This window comes from Chlorocebus sabaeus, chromosome 10 (genome assembly GCF_047675955.1).
Source record: "Chlorocebus sabaeus isolate Y175 chromosome 10, mChlSab1.0.hap1, whole genome shotgun sequence".
NCBI lineage: Eukaryota > Metazoa > Chordata > Mammalia > Primates > Cercopithecidae > Chlorocebus > Chlorocebus sabaeus.
This window is the reverse complement of record NC_132913.1, coordinates 56,278,953-56,295,436: the sequence shown is the minus strand read 5'-3', so window position 1 is coordinate 56,295,436 and position 16,484 is coordinate 56,278,953. Positions and strand designations below refer to the sequence as shown.

Sequence of the window (16,484 nt, the reverse complement as noted above, 5' to 3'; positions counted from 1 at the left end):
TGTCCCGTCTCACTCACTCCTCCCGCTCCAGAGAGCTGTTTAAAGAGCTGGACCCCAAACTTCAATTTAGGCCTCCACTCAGCCAGGAGTCAGCAAACTATGGCTAACAGGCCAAATCCAGCTCACCGCCTGTTTTTATAAATAACATTTTACTGGGACAGAGCCACAGTCATTTATTTACATATGTCTATGGCTGCTTTTATACTACATGGCAGAGTTGAGTAATTACTTCAGAGTCCATATGACCTGAAAAGCCTAAAACACTTATTTGGCCCTTTTGCAGAAAATGTTTGCTGGCCCTGGATCTAGGGCAAATGAAAGGTTTCTTTGCTGAGGTAGGAAAACCTCTGATGCGTGTGGTCTTAAACTAAATTAGACCATAAGAAGTGTTCTGTCTGTCCCTTTACCACCTCCTAAGTGTGGGACCTCAGTACTTTCTTCACTGTCAGCATCATCATCACCAACATCATTACTACCATTGAAGTGACTAGCACTGGATTAATCATCCTTACACACATTATCTCATTTGATCCTTGTAATAATCCTATGAAATATATGCTATCATTATCCCTGTGTTGCAGATGAAGAAATGGGGGCTTGAAAGATTACATAATCTGCCTATGGAAGGAATCACATGCCATAATTGAGGAAAAGGAGATGAAGAGATAATCTTTGTCCCTATGCATAGGCTAGGACTCTAGGGAGAAAGCGTGAGTGGGCTAACCCACCACCCACGCAGGGCAACCCTGGCCCTGTTAATCATCCTAATGTGTGGAATGAAGAGGTTACTGAAGAGGGAGAGACATGGCTGAGAGGCTCTGAGACTTTCCATGGTTCAGTCACTCCAGCCACAAGGAAGAAAGAGAAGCAGGAGAGACTCGGGCAATTTGCCCCAGTGTGATAGAACAAATGAGAAGGGTCTGGCCTATGGAAACCATCACAGACCAGGATCATTTGATTACCTGAAAAAGACTACATTCATGTAGGGCCACTCTTTGGCTTGGCAGTAGACTGTAACCAATGAAACATCCTCTATGCGAGTCACAAGAATAGGACCGTTCTTGGCTGACAGGGTAGAGAGGAGACTGGTATTCCTTCTGGAGGCCAACTTGAGGATTTGCCTCATTGCCTCTTCCTCACCTTTATAAACAGTGCTGATATAAATAAAACAGAGTGCTATTTGGTAGGAACATCTGGGCATGATCAGGTAGCCTTCCCCTAAGGTAATGAGATGACTGCATTGGTAAGTCAAAGAACAGCTGCCTCAAGTCTGCACAGGAACCTGATCACTCCTCCTGCATGTAGCCAGCAACAGATGAGTCTGGGAGCTAGGTAGAATGGCAGTCAAAAGCCTGGATTCAAATTCTGCTCTACTACTTAGGATGTGTTGTAACCTAATGCAAATTAGGAGCCTCCGTACCTGTCTGTTCACTCTTCTGTTGTAAGGGTAAAATGAAATAATACAGATAGAACACTTAGAAACATACCTGTTATTATTGTTATTATTGCTGTTATTCATAGTAGTTGCAGTAGTTATCCCAGTGACTACTATAATAGCAGCATTAGTATAGCGGTAACAGCAGTAGCACGTTGGTTTTGCATGTACCAGCCTCTAGAATAGTCAGGCTGATCTTAGTGTCTGTATTGTTTTTGGCAACCCTTTAACCAGAAAACCACTATAAGGTTGATTATATAATGAATTCAATGATCAAATCACTATTCAAGTCCACTTTGGGTCTACATGCTGCCTAGGTTAGACTTCTTACTCATTTCAAAACAGTTCTGCTTTGTAGAAGAGTAATATTCAGTAAAAAATAAAGTGGTCTTCTAAATCATAACAGTGGAAAAATTGGAGATGCTTTACAGAACAAAAACTATTTTGGGTATTTCCAAACAGCCAAAGAGCTAGCTTTCGAGCCCACAGAAGAGAATTTCTGATAACTCTCTGAGTTAACATGGATGACCCAAATGATAGTAATTACAATTTACACATTAACAAAAACACATGAAAAATCTCTCTCTCTTTTCATTTCAGATTTTCCTCAGTGTCATAGTAGGAGCTTTAAATCTTGGCAATGCCTCTCCTTGTTTGGAAGCCTTTGCAACTGGACGTGCAGCAGCCACCAGTATTTTTGAGACAATAGACAGAGTATGTAAAAGCCAAAAGTAAAGTCCATTAACGGGTGGGAGCTGGGGAGAGAGCACCCGTTAAGAATTTACCTTATTGTTAAAAATAGAAGCTATCACAAGGCCCTTAATTCAGCAACACTTATTATATTAAATGCTACCATGTGCTGGTGCCAATTCTTTTTTTTTTCCGAGATGGAATTTCGCTCTTGTTGCCCAGGCTGGAGTGCAGTGGCACAATCTCAGCTCACTGCAACCTCCGCCTCCTGGGTTCAAGCGATTCTCCTGCCTCAAGGGAGTGAATGCAACAAGAGAACAAGTAAGAACCCTGTTCTTTACTCATGCTGGGAGAGGACAGGCAGTAAAGAAGTATGCACATTCAAAGATAAGACAACAGCAGAGAGTGGTAAGTAAAGGAAGGAAATGAAATAGGGCAATGTGACAGCGACTGGGGTGGGAGAAGGAGTCTTTAAATTGGTTGGTGGTGACAGCCAATGCTATCTCTAAGGAGGCAGCATTTGAGCAGATAACTGAAGAGTCAGCCATACAAAGGGGGATTCGAGGGGGTGGGTACGGGAAGTAAGAACAGGGAGGGCATTCATGGAAGAGAGGCCCCCAGGTTGGGAAAGGTTGCTGATTTAAAGAAGCTGAAACAAACCCAGTGCAACTGAATAGAGTGAACAAGGGGCAGAGGCTAGAGGCATGGGAAGGGCCATACCATGCAGGACTTCAAGGCCATGTCCATAAAATTTGCTTATCTTCTAAATATGGCAAAAAGGGATTTTATTGGTTAGTCTATAGAAGCACACTGGAGGCCAAGCTAGGGAGTCAAAATCCAAGAACGCGCCAGGCATGGTGGCTCTTGCCTGTAATCCCAATACTTTGGGAGGCCAAGGTTTGCGGGTCGCCTGAGCCCAGGAGTTCAAGACCAGCCTGGGAAACATGGTGAAAACCTGTCTGTACTAAGAACACAAAAATTAGTCAGCCACAGTGGCATGTGTCTGTAGTCCCAGTTATTTAAGAGGTTGAGGTGGGAGGATTACCTGAGCCCAGGGTGGCCGAGGCTACAGTAAGCCATGATTGCGCCACTGCACTCCAGCCTGGGCAACAGAGTGAGAACCTATCTCAAAAAACAAACAAACAGAAAGCAAAGAACAGAAGGGGAAGTTGGCAATTTGTTGTTCTTTCTCTCTTAAAAAAAAAAAAAATGCCCTGAGCTGAGTCCAAAGCAAGCCCTGGAAACCCAGAGGTGATTTGTGGGTTCACTGAACCTGTTTGGTTCCCTGTCCCCTGTTTGATACTTTTTCGCCAACCAGTGAAGTTGTAACCTACTAAGGAACTGACTCATTGCTTTATCTGTTTTTATAATTTGGGGTTTCATATACAAAAAGATTGTTGAAAACCACATAAAAATGTTCATTGATGGCCAGGCATGGTGACTCACACCTGTAATCCCAGCACTTTGGGAGGCCAAGTCAGGAGGATGGCTTGAGTCCAGGAGTTTGAGACAAGCCTGGGCAACCCTGTCTCTACAAAAAATTTTAAAAGTAGCTGGGTGTCATGGCACATGCCTATAGTCCCAACTAGTCAGGAGGTTGACATGGGAGGATGGCCTAAGCCCAGGAGTTTGAAGATGCAGTGAGCTATGATCATACCACTGCATTCTGGCCTGGGTGACAGAATGAAACCCTGTCTCTGAAAAAGAAAAAAAGTTGATGTCAATGTATTCAAATTCTACCTCTTTCTTAAGGTTGTTATATGCTCAAATAAGATGATGACTCTAAAAGTGCCCTGAAACTAAAAAATGAAGGCATTTAAAAATTATTATCTTTATTAGCAACCCAATAAGAAGGCAGATTACATTATACTCCTAAATAGAGCTAAAGTGACTGATATGGTTTGGCTTTATGTCCCCACCCATATCTTCTCTGGAACTGTAATCCCCATGTGTCGAGGGACAGACCTGGTGGGAAGTCATTGGATCATAGGAGCATTTTCCCCTACGCTGTTCTTGTGATAGTGAGGGAGTTCTCATGAGATCTGACGGTTTAAAAGTGGCAGTTTCCCCTATGTGCTTTGTCTCCTGCCACCATGTAATACGTGCTTTGCTTCCCCTTTGCCTTCAACTGTGGTTGTAAGTTTCCTGAGGCCTCCCCAGCCATTTGGAACTGTGAATCAATTAAAACTCTTTTCTTTCTAAATTACCCAGTCTCAGGTATTCTTTATAGCAGTGTGAAAATGGACTAATACAGTGATGAATTTCCATCACTAGTTATGGACAAGGGAAGAAGATGATGCTGGAGTGTTCTGGTAGCAGGAGGAGGCCCTCACTTTGCTCTGATTAACCAGAGTGGTTAAATTCTAGATTGGGCTTGTTGCTTAGCAAAAGAGGTGAAATTTAGGACAAGAATTGAAAGTTGGTAGCATTTGAAGACATCATTTAGGAACACTCAGTTTTAATCATCATCTACCATGGATACTTGAAAGAATACCCTTGGACCCCAGATTGGTTGATTAGTTGCATGGTCCTAGAAACTTAATCTCTCTGCAATTTCTCTGCTTCTTCAACTGAAAAATGGGCATATCACCTGTCTAGTTTGGTCATGGTGACAATTATGTAAATAAAAGTATGAAAACACCTTGTACATTGCCTCCTGTATTATCTTAGTAATATAGTAATATAAAATATATTATTGTTAACATATACATTTATAATATTAATACAACATATGTATTATTATATAATAGTACACATATAATATCTCAGTAATAAGTCAATAAATAATAGCAATTAAATAAATTAATTAAATATGTATTATGTTAATATATAATATCTCAATAAGTGATTGTTCTCACTATTATTAATAAATGTTTAATGTATAAATATCTTTGGCATATCTCTGCAATGTTTTATCTGGTTGTTGCTCTAAGTAAATTCAAATTAAGATACATGCAAACTAAGAGGCACAATAAATATATACATCTTCATTTGAATTTACTCATAAAGCAGAGCAACAACCAGATAAAACATTGCAGAGATATGCCCAAGATGTTTCTTAGTTTGAATTTACAATTTGAATTGAGTTGTGCATCTTAGTTTGAATTTACACTGTGTCCTTTTTGTATTTCACTCCAGAAACCCATCATTGACTGCATGTCAGAAGATGGTTACAAGTTGGATCGAATCAAGGGTGAAATTGAATTCCATAATGTGACCTTCCACTATCCTTCCAGACCAGAGGTGAAGGTGAGTGCTGGTCTTTTCCCCAGAACAATAGATGTTTTCTTCTTTGATGATTTATTTGCATAACCACAAATTGCTCATTTTCTGAAGCCTGACTCAGTTCCCAGGAATAGGGAATAGAGGTGTATTTCTCTGGAAGTATCCTCCAGTGTTGGCTCATCTCAGGCAACACACCACATTCCTTTGTGGTAACTATAATGTGCAAATCCCCTGGTTGGGACACAGTCTGGCAGCACATTCAGGCTAAAAGAACCATAGGATGCTCTGTTGAAATGAGTGGCAGGTCCTGTCTTTCTATGCACATGCTAGATAAATGACAAGGCAGTTAGAACAATCAAGAAGCACAGGTTCCTCCCAACCTTCGTAGAGACTGCAGAAAGTGGAGGACACTGAGTATACGGTGTGAAGAGGCAAAGGAAAGCTGCCATTATGTAGTTTTTTACTTCCCATCTGTAAATTCACTAGGGCCACTGCATCAGCCCTTATAGGAAGGTATCCTTGTGATATTATGCTCTCGTGTCTTGTTCAGGGCACATGGTGAAAAAAAATTAATTTCCTACCTTTAAATTATCTTTAAAGGCAATTTGCTCTACAGGGAAATTAGGATCTACTACCCCTGAATAAATTGGCTTTGAAATTAGACTTATTCCTCATTTTCAACAGAGTATCTCTAGCTACTCTCTCTTAATAATATTTCTGTTATCTGCACAGAACTAAATCCCATTTTGTTAGCGTAACTTCACTCTGACACTACATACCTATCATATATATATATATATAAAATTCTCTCTTTTAATATATGAATATATATAGAAAGAAGGTAAACATATACATAAAATGCAGGTAAATATTTATATAATATTTATAGTATATAATACATAAATATATGATATGTAAATATATATTTACCTATGTTTTATATCTATATATATACCTACATTATCGGTATGTAGGTAAATATAAATATATCTATAAATATATATGACAAATGTACAAATATAAGTGTATATCTCTATTTACCTACATTATATACGTAAATATATAAAACATAAGTAAATATATATTCTGATTCCATACTTAAAGTATATTTTTATTATCTATTACATATCTACCTAAATATCAAATGTTATAACGTGTGTAAAGGTGCTTTGTAAGCTATAAATTACAAAGTAGTACACACTCAGTAAATATTTTTGAACGGATAGCTAAAACTTACATTAAGTTGGTGGAAAGTAATTATGGTTTTTGCCATTACTTTTAATAGCAAAATAAAATCTCCTTACTTAAACCTATATGTATTTATTCATAGTACAAGTATGTTTTTAACCCTCTGTGTGCCAGATTGTACTGGCCTGTAATAATAAACAAGCACATTTGATGCCTGCTTGCCCTGGGAGCTTACAGTCCAATACAGACTCATAAGTGAAAATGTATTTGCAAGTTTGACTCCTAGTGTGAAATGAAAGGTGTGAAATTTTGTGACACAGAGGACCCCAAGCCACATTTTCCATAATCAGTACAAAAATCACCTCTTAATTGGTGAAAATATTTGACAGATAGTTATGAATTAGCTTCTCATTCTTTCCTCGCAAGACCTACTAGCCAGCATTCAGTCTCTACCTAGCAGACACACTATGAATATTTATTAAGTCAGTTTATTCAAATGGTATGTTCATACACCATACACAGGAAGGGCGGCTTAAAATCTGCAAATTACCTTACTGTTAATCCATGATCAGTAAATTAGTACTATATTTCTAACTTAATGGTTTTTTTCTTTAACTAATTGGCATAGTCTCCTTATCCTAGTATGTCAGGAATATTTTAAATTAGATTTTGAAACATAATTTCAAAAGTTAACATGTCTTATTTACTTCACCTGTGTTAATGTACATCATTTCATTTCTTGGTCATGGCTCTCAGTGAAATAAATAAGTAATGTGCTAAATGCCAAAACCTCATCCTTGCCAATGTTTTCTTTTGCTGGTTATTGATGGATATCAGTGGACATTGCTTTGGGGGCATACGTAAACACACACGCAGACACCGAGTAGCCACAAAAAGCATCTGCACTTGTAGCCCAATTGTTTGATTTGGTAAACGGTGACAATCTGAACTTTGCTGTTTTCTTTCTTCTCCAGATTCTAAATAACCTCAACGTGGTCATTAAACCAGGGGAAATGACAGCTCTGGTAGGACCCAGTGGAGCTGGAAAAAGTACAGCACTACAGCTCATTCAGCGACTCTATGATCCCTGTGAAGGAATGGTGAGTGTCTTCCAGAAACTCCTCAATACATGGGACAGTAAAGGGAAAATGGTAGCATATTGATCAAACAGAAAGGCGTGGCATACATTGAGACTGTGCTGGCATGCATAGTTAGCTTAATGATTTGTTACTGAATTGATGGGACACGCTCCCTACATGGTAACTGTGTTCAATGAATAACCAGTCAATTCCATTCACTGTGTAATGTAACCGAATGTGCAGATACAGTCAGGTGTGGCATAACAACATTTCAATCAGTGATGGATTTCATATATGATGGTGGTTCCATAAGATTGTGATGGACCATATATAGAAATCTGACATATGTCACTTCATGGCATTGCAGATCAAGTTAAGAGAAATGATTGATTTTAGTAATGGTGCTAGGACATTTGGAAATATATATATATATACCATCTAAATTTGTGTAACTACACTGTGATGTTCGCCAATGATGAAACCGCCTGAGGACTCATTTCTCAGAATGTATCCCCATCGCTGGACTATAAATAACTGTACATTTAAAATGCTATCGATGCCTCTTCAGTGAACTATCTATTCCACTTTTGTCTTTGTATTATAGCAAAAATGTTATTGTGTCCATAAGTTCTCCAAACACTAAATATAGGAATAATAACAGGACTTGAAATTAAGAGATAGCAGTCCTAAGAAACTAAGAAAAATGAGTATTAGTAATTGCCATTTATTTATCACATATTATGTGTCAGATACTTATTAAAATAATTACTTACTGTCACAATGACCCCCAAAGGTATATAGGCCCATTTGACAAACAAGGAAGCAGAGAGTCAGAGAGATGGAGACTTGTCTAGGGTCATTCAGCAGGTAAATGACCAAGTCAGGATTGAATCCAGGTGTATTTGGTTCCAAAGCCCATGCTCTTTTCACTCTGTCTCAAAATCATTCTTGTCAGCATCTCCTTGATGCCTTGAGACGGAATCGTTTAACTGTGTATTTAATGGCTTCAACAAAATGAATTCTCTATCATGCATATAATATTATACAGGCATGGCAAATATAACAGAGTTTTCGTTTTTCACAGACATCTCATCTCTGATTGGGTAGTCTTCACTACATACTACCATAACTGCACTCTGGATATATAGAAATCATAGTTTCTTGATGTAAGATTTTTACATTTTTACTAATAGTGATTTTTATTTGCTCCCACTGATAGTTTCACTTGCTTTTTAACAGCAAACTGTTATTTGATGAATCTGGCCAGAAATAAGACTTACTATAATCCATATATACAAGATAGGGATCATTGTTTATCTTTACTGTATCTTTTGAGTCCATTTTCATCAAAACTCAAAAGATATAAAAATATTTAAAATGTAGTGAATAACTGACTCTACTCTTTACTGGAATCAAAAATTTGTCCATTCCTGGGCCAGTGGTGTTAAATTAACTGACCTTTATTTACATCATTTATGTTTCTACAATGAATTGTTCTGCAGCTATACTTGATTTCAATTATATATTATCATCCTTACATAAAGAACCACATTTCAAGAGGAATTGTTTCCATTAGAATCTTATTGGCCTCTATTTTTTCTGCCCATTGGTCAAGTATGACATAATATTATGATTCAGAACCCTGAAAGGTTCCAAAAGTTGTGATGTTGTGCCCATGCTCTCTAGGTGACCGTGGATGGCCATGACATTCGCTCTCTTAACATTCAGTGGCTTAGAGATCAGATTGGGATCGTAGAGCAAGAGCCAGTTCTGTTTTCTACCACCATTGCAGAAAATATTCGCTACGGCAGAGAAGATGCAACAATGGAAGACATAGTCCAAGCTGCCAAGGAGGCCAATGCCTACAACTTCATCATGGACCTGCCACAGGTACCCTAGCCGTACATTCCTGGGAGAAACCAAGATGTCATAGAAGGAAAAAAAGTAGCACAATTATACACATTTATTTTCATATGCTTCCCAAGTAATTAAATTCTTAAGCCATGTTTTAGCTTCATGTCTGAAAAAGTACCATGAGTTTTTCCTTTCATCTGAAAATACACTGTTTATATGTTCAAATCTATCAAAAAAGGAAGTTTTCTTTTGAAAAGCTCCCTTTGTTGGTAATATATTAAACATCTACCAAAATGGGGAACTATCTTTTTTAAAACTCCTTTGACATAGATACAGTGTCCTTATTCCTTTTATTAAGCATTTGTCTAAGCAGATGCTAAACGTCACGTGGCAATAACTTGCACAATAATCTCATGATGTCTACTCTTATAATTTTCTTGTGCTTAGGCAGCTAATATTGTGTCAAAAATTATTATTTGTCTATCTCCATTCTAAGCAACAACAACTGCAAAAGCCAACTCCTCAGCATTATACTTAAATGGATTTCACCACCGATGGTCTGCTAAGTCAAAGAAGAGTTATTGTAAAGAGTTAACATGTGTACGGTTCTTACTACACACCAGGCACTGTTCTAAGCACTTCACATCTATTAACTCATTAAATCCTCACAACAGCCCTGTTAAGCAGCTAATATTATTATCTCCATCTACAGATGGAAAACTGAGGTTCTAAGAGGTCAAAGAGCTTGCTCAAGATTATACAGCATGTAAGTGGAAAGACAAGGTTCATACTGAGGTGGTCTGCCTTCAGAGTCAGTGATCTTGAACACTTCCCTTTCAGCCTTCTAAATTCTCTTTATGAATAGGATTGCAGCTGTGGCTATGATACAACCCAGTAGTTGAAAAGTATAAAGCTTTAGAATCAGACTGCCTTGATACAAATCCCAGCTTCTCTATTTATAGACTTTATGAACTTTCTGAAGTTACTTTAATTCTTTGGGCCCAGTGTTTCCTTATTCATCAGTTGCAAATAGCAGCACCTGCCTCATAAGGTATCTATGAGAACTAAAAGAGATGTTATGTGTAAAAATCTCAGCACCATGCTTTATTCACGGTAGGGACTCAATTCGTGTTGGTTAGTAATAAGCAAGATAAGTGTCTGTCCGTTAATACCTAATTATTAGATTCCAATGTTGTGCTAGACCTGTGAGATAATCAGTAACCATCTTCTGTCAATGATAATCCTTATAAAGCTAGTTTGACCTTTTATTCATAATACAAAAACAGCCTTTGCATTATGTTTTGCTGTGTCATCTAACAGGAGAAAAGAGACAAGGATTTGCTCTGTGCTTTAATCCTCTAAGATAGATATTTAGGACCGTGACCAATTTTTATTTCGGTTGAAAAATCTTATTTGAAGTTGAACTAAAGAGGAACATTTACATAGCCCAGTAAACCCTGCAATAAAAGCATAAATCAATGTTTTTATTTCACACATAAATATTGATTAGACAATAACCTGTCTGGGGAAGGGAAATTTCTTTCAGTGGAAGTCGCAGCAGTGAAAATTCATGCTTGAGAAGAAATCTATAATAGAAAGGACATTGTAGTGGATCACTGTCAGAAGCCATCAAATTCTTTTCCCTTCATGACTGGTGTCACCTTCCACCTAGCAATTTGACACCCTTGTTGGAGAAGGAGGAGGCCAGATGAGTGGCGGCCAGAAACAAAGGGTAGCCATCGCCAGAGCCCTCATCCGAAATCCCAAGATTCTGCTATTGGACATGGCCACCTCAGCTCTGGACAATGAGAGTGAAGCCATGGTGCAAGAAGCACTGAGTAAGGTTTGTGGAAGTCTCAGTCCATTTGACAGGTCCATGTGGAAATGCTTGTGCTGCTGCAGGAAAGGCAGCTCCTTGTGGGGTGGGAGGGATGGGAGTAGTTGATACTACATGGGTTCATGCATCTAGTCTGATTGTTTAGAAAATATTAGCTGACTACAATCTTCCTTACAGTTGAACAGAAGAAAGTTATAATTTGTTTCCAAAAGCTACACATGTAAAAGTTTAAATCTTACGAAGATTAGCTTATGATATTTTTTAAATTACCTAAAAAAAAATTTTAGCTGTTGATTAATGGCAGCAACAGGGCCAGTGTGTATTGGGGTTTATGGCTGCAAGAAAATGTGCTGGCCTTTTCTAATGTCTGCACAGCCTGTTTAAGAATATTCCCAGGAACAAATGATATAACTTTCCTATAGATTCTGAAATGATCCGAAGGTCAGTGTCAGCTCTGTCTTACAGTTTTGTTTAATGGTGCACTGCACATTCTTACAGATTCAGCATGGGCACACAATTATTTCAGTGGCTCATCGCTTGTCTACGGTCAAAGCTGCAGATACTATCATTGGTTTTGAACATGGCGCTGCAGTGGAAAGAGGCACCCATGAAGAATTATTGGAAAGGAAAGGTGTTTACTTCACTCTAGTGACTTTGCAAAGTCAGGGAAATCAAGCCCTTAATGAAGAGGACATAAAGGGCAAGTGCTTTTTCCCTATACTTGTACGTTATATTAAATAGTTAATGTCTATAGTGCTTTATGGTTTTCTATGTATTTCAATACACACTGTTCTCCCAACAACACTGGCAGGCATTATACAGATGGTAAAGGAAACAACTGAAGCTCAGGAAGCTAAGCTATCTAATCAAGTTATAGCACTAAAACCAAGGTCTTCTAACTTTCAATTTTATCCCCTCTTTTTTTGTTGTTTAGCCTGTGCAAATGGAAGAGGCTTCCTAGAGTGTGTTCTGCACACAGTAGAAGCTTCATGCTTATTGGCTGAGTGAATTAATCAATGACAAGAAAGTGTAATACTTATTTTCAAATGTAGATAGATACTTCAGGTTCTAGTGCATGTTCTTTTTTATCAGTCTGAATTTTCAGACTTGGTGGTTACCGCAGTCTAAATTAACCAACCACTCTAAACTTTCTCTACAATTTCACTCCATTAGGTGTAACACTATATACATTTAACATAGGAGGATTATTCTGAACAGACTTTTGAAAAGTTCAGTGTTTCTATCTTTTTTTTTTTTTTTTTTTTTTTTTGCTACTTCTGATGAACTTCTCTTAAACTTTTTATGATTTATGCTAAAAAATACCTATTTCTGTAGAGGTAACAAGCTATTGTATGGCTTAAATGACTCAGTCTTGCTGAGTATTTTGAAATTTTATGTTAGAATCTGCAGGACAAGTCCCAAGTTTTATTTATTGCCGAAAAGTTAACAGAATGTTTTGGCATTAGACATAGTAATTATATTCTAAGCAAACATAGTAAAGAATTCGACTTAGATATGGTTCTGTTCATTATATGTACTAAAGAATTGCTCATGCTGTGTTGAGTAGGAAAAGATGCAACTGAAGATGACATGCTTGCGAGGACCTTTAGCAGAGGGAGCTACCAGGATAGTTTAAGGTAAGTTCAAGTCACGGGGCAGATTTCAAGGTTTCCAAATATTCTTAGGAGTCCTCTGTAGTCATAATCCTCAGAGAATATCTCAGGTACAACAAGGAAACTCTGAGTAGACTGCCAGGTCTTGTCAAATATAAACATGCAAATGATCCTTGGCTGCTCTATTGACATTTCTGTCACCAGTTCATGGTTTTTTTTGTTTAACTTCTCATCTTGTTGGGGATAAGGGTTACAATGGAGATGCTTTACGGTTAAAATGTTGTGTATTTAGCTTAGAAAGGGGACTTCTTTTTTAAAAGAAAAAATCTGTGTTTAGTCTTTCTCTGCTCCAAGCTAACTGTGGTATGAAACACTGTCTTATATGAAGGTCAAATTCATACCTTTAGCTCCATTCTTTAATCTACTGAGGGACAATTCAATTACAAACACTTCTGCTCCCAGAGTAACCCATCTGAAGTCAAATCATTCCTTAACAAGATGAAACAAGAAATGTAATTTTTTAGCATTCAAAAAGAATTTTCCTAAATAAGAGCTATTTATTTTTCTCTGGATCAATATAAAGCTGTTTACTTTCAAAATATATTTTTGGAGTATGCTATTAGTGAGGCTATACACTTTAGTCTTTCATCCAGGTTTAAGAGTTTCAATAAAACTGTTCCTCTAATGTTAAAAGTCTGTATTAAGAAGAATTCTGCCCAGGAGTGTTTGTCTATATTTATAACCGTTACTCAAGGTTTTTTGTTTTTTTTTCTTAAGTCAGAAGATTTTTAATAGGCAATGAGATGGCAGCAATCTCTCTACAGTTGCCCTTTCCATTTCTAGGACATTTAATGCAAGGCTGTGCAAAGTCTCAGAGATAGGACTTGCACATTAAAGATGGATAATTATTTATTGAAAAGTCATTAAAAAGCCTTAAAATAAAACATTCAGCTAACAATTCCAAGTAGTTTAAACACAGATTTATTCATTTAAATATTCAAAGAATAACTCACAAAAAGTAGTGTATTTATTTTCAGATGTAGATAAATACTTCAGGCCCTCGTGTATCTTTTCCTTCTCAATTTGAATTTTCAGACTTGGGTTTTCCTTTCTTCTTGAGAACAAGTTTATTCAAACAAATTTTAAGAAATGTTAGTTTGATTGAATTTATTGAATTTGGCAAACAACAAAGCAATAGCTTCACATTACTCTGTCATGTAAAAGGTATAAAACAATGTTATAGGCACCTGATAGTAAGTTTAGTCATGCTTTTCTGTTTGGAATACTAAATTTAAATCATTTAAGTCATTATAATCACAACCCGAAAATATCAACTAACTTCTTAAACACAGAGAATGACTAGGCATCTCTTTCGGTCGGTAGGTTAAAGGTTGCAAAGTGGAGATGTTTCTTATGATCAGGCCAACAAGAAAATAAATATTTTCTTAACTCTTCAGATGAACAAAATTCTACCCATGCTAAGTAGTTTATTTGCAGTTTATTATTAGCACTAGATAACCATTTAAATATGAGCATTAATTTGACTATAATTTCTCACAAATGCTACATTTTGGTGATTAGGATGAGAAATCCAGAAATACAATGTACACACAGAAAGTAGCTGTTAACCTTCTGCAGAGAAAGATTTGTATATTTGAGTATGAAAGTCTGTTAAAATATCTCATTGTATATGCTGACAGATTTCTTTTGTCGTCGTTAAAAGATGACTAAATGAAGTGCTAGTATGTATCTTGTTTCTTTGGTTCCAGTTTTATCTGATGGCTAAGTTCCTTTTCAGCAATATATTTTAGATTCAAGAACAATTTAATAGAAAACAGCCACAAATTTCCTAAATAATAATGTTGAGAAAGAGTATTCCCCCAAGTTAGTTGTTTTTATTTGCAGTGAGAAGTGGTACACAGCTTCAGAGAAGGGGAGGGACAGATGTTGTCAGTTTCTCAAAAGGGATGGTGTTTCTGGTAGATGAGAGAGCTAAACCTGCCTAGCACATGCACTGCCCATGGCCTCGTGACAGCCTAGGCTAGACAGCACAAATGATCTGGAGAATGGTAAAAGAGAGAGACTTAAAAAATATAAAGTAGATATCCAAGGGGTAAAGGATATAGGTCTTCCCATACTCAGAACTGGAAGGTAGTCAGTCATATGTTGATGGCCTCTCCTCCTCCACAAACTCCTACCTTGGAGTCCATTGCTGTGCGTTTGCTTTTTAGGTCCTTGACCTTAAGTCTCCTCCTATCATGCACATTGTTCTCACCTGCTGACGTAAGCCTATTCTGCATACCTTCTGAGGAAGACATCCTGACCTCTGTTACCTACCTGGAAGAAATAACTTCATTGCTGTGGAGTTTCAGGCTAGGTGGGAGGGAGTCTCTGGAGGTGTCCCAGAAGCCAGTTTGGTGGCAGGAAGTAACGTTGAGGAGTGTTTAATGCCTGGTCATCATGAGACTTGGCAAGAGTCTGAATGTGCAAGAGCAAGGAAGAGGGAGGGCTTGAGGTAATTGCATGGTGTTGAACCTGGGTGACTAAGAAGATGGCAGTGCTGTTAACATGAAATGGGAACAAATTGGAGTAACTCAGTTGATGTATTACTGCCTTCTCTAGAAGGCTGGGTGAGCATATAGTAGGCAGGCACCACCTTGGTATTTGTTTCGGTCTAATATCACTTGGATGCAAAATGATAGAGGAAGATATGTGAATGGATTCATCTACATGGCACTAAAACAGTTGATGCAGGTCTCCTCATCACTCACATCTCTCTCTTTACACCATTTACTTCAAGTGATTCTTTCTAAAAGACGGTCTTCAGCATTGCCTCTTAACCATTAAGACTGTTTACAAATGACTGAAAACCTAACCCAACCTGGCTTTACCTTTAGAGAGAAAGAATCAGCTCACATAACTAAATATTCCAAAGATGCTTTGGCTTCAGGCAAGGCTAGAGCTTCAGTGATACGTCCAAGATAGATACCAGTTTCTCTCTCTTCCTTTCTCAGCTCTACTATTTCACCATTGGCTTCAGTTTTCAGGAAACTTCTTTTTTTGAAGGTCTCAACATAATTGTCAACAACTCCCAGCATTAAATACTTTAAGGTTAACCTAGAGGAGAATGGGGGCCTCCTTCCCAGGAGTCTGGGGGAGGGAAGAGAAGGGTGGAGCCTGAACCAATCACTTCCCATGTTTATCATGTACTCAGTATATTCAGCAAGCAAGCCTGTCCTCCCCTGTCTCCATGATTCTGTTTATACTGTTCTCTCAATCAGAAATGCTCTTTTCTATAGTCTACAAATCACCAAATCCTACCTTAGCCATCTCATCCATGAATCTTGCCTTGGTAACACCTGCCATACATTTCTTTTTCATTTGACTTTCCATACTCTTTATTCAAACCTGCCTAATAGCACTTACTACATTCTTCTTTACATCAGGGTGTGGTACAGGCCTCTTCTATAAGATTTAAACTTTTTGAAGGAGAAATCTGTTATTGGCTAGTCTTCGTGTCCCCGACATCACCTGGCCTTGGTCTGTGTGTTGTAGATGCCCAA

The 16,484-nt window shown here is 37.8% G+C and overlaps 1 protein-coding gene across 1 annotated transcript in view; it reads left to right on the top strand.

Annotated features, from left to right (window-relative positions):
• ABCB11 (ATP binding cassette subfamily B member 11) overlaps window positions 1-16,484 on the top strand; it is a 100,126-nt gene that overhangs the window by 37,178 nt on the left and 46,464 nt on the right. The window contains exons 10-16 of the mRNA XM_073019793.1: window positions 2,036-2,149; window positions 5,264-5,374; window positions 7,513-7,638; window positions 9,304-9,507; window positions 11,144-11,314; window positions 11,807-12,008; window positions 12,882-12,945. Coding sequence (XP_072875894.1) covers window positions 2,036-2,149; window positions 5,264-5,374; window positions 7,513-7,638; window positions 9,304-9,507; window positions 11,144-11,314; window positions 11,807-12,008; window positions 12,882-12,945 — 992 coding nt within the window. The remainder of the gene's footprint in view (window positions 1-2,035; window positions 2,150-5,263; window positions 5,375-7,512; window positions 7,639-9,303; window positions 9,508-11,143; window positions 11,315-11,806; window positions 12,009-12,881; window positions 12,946-16,484) is intronic.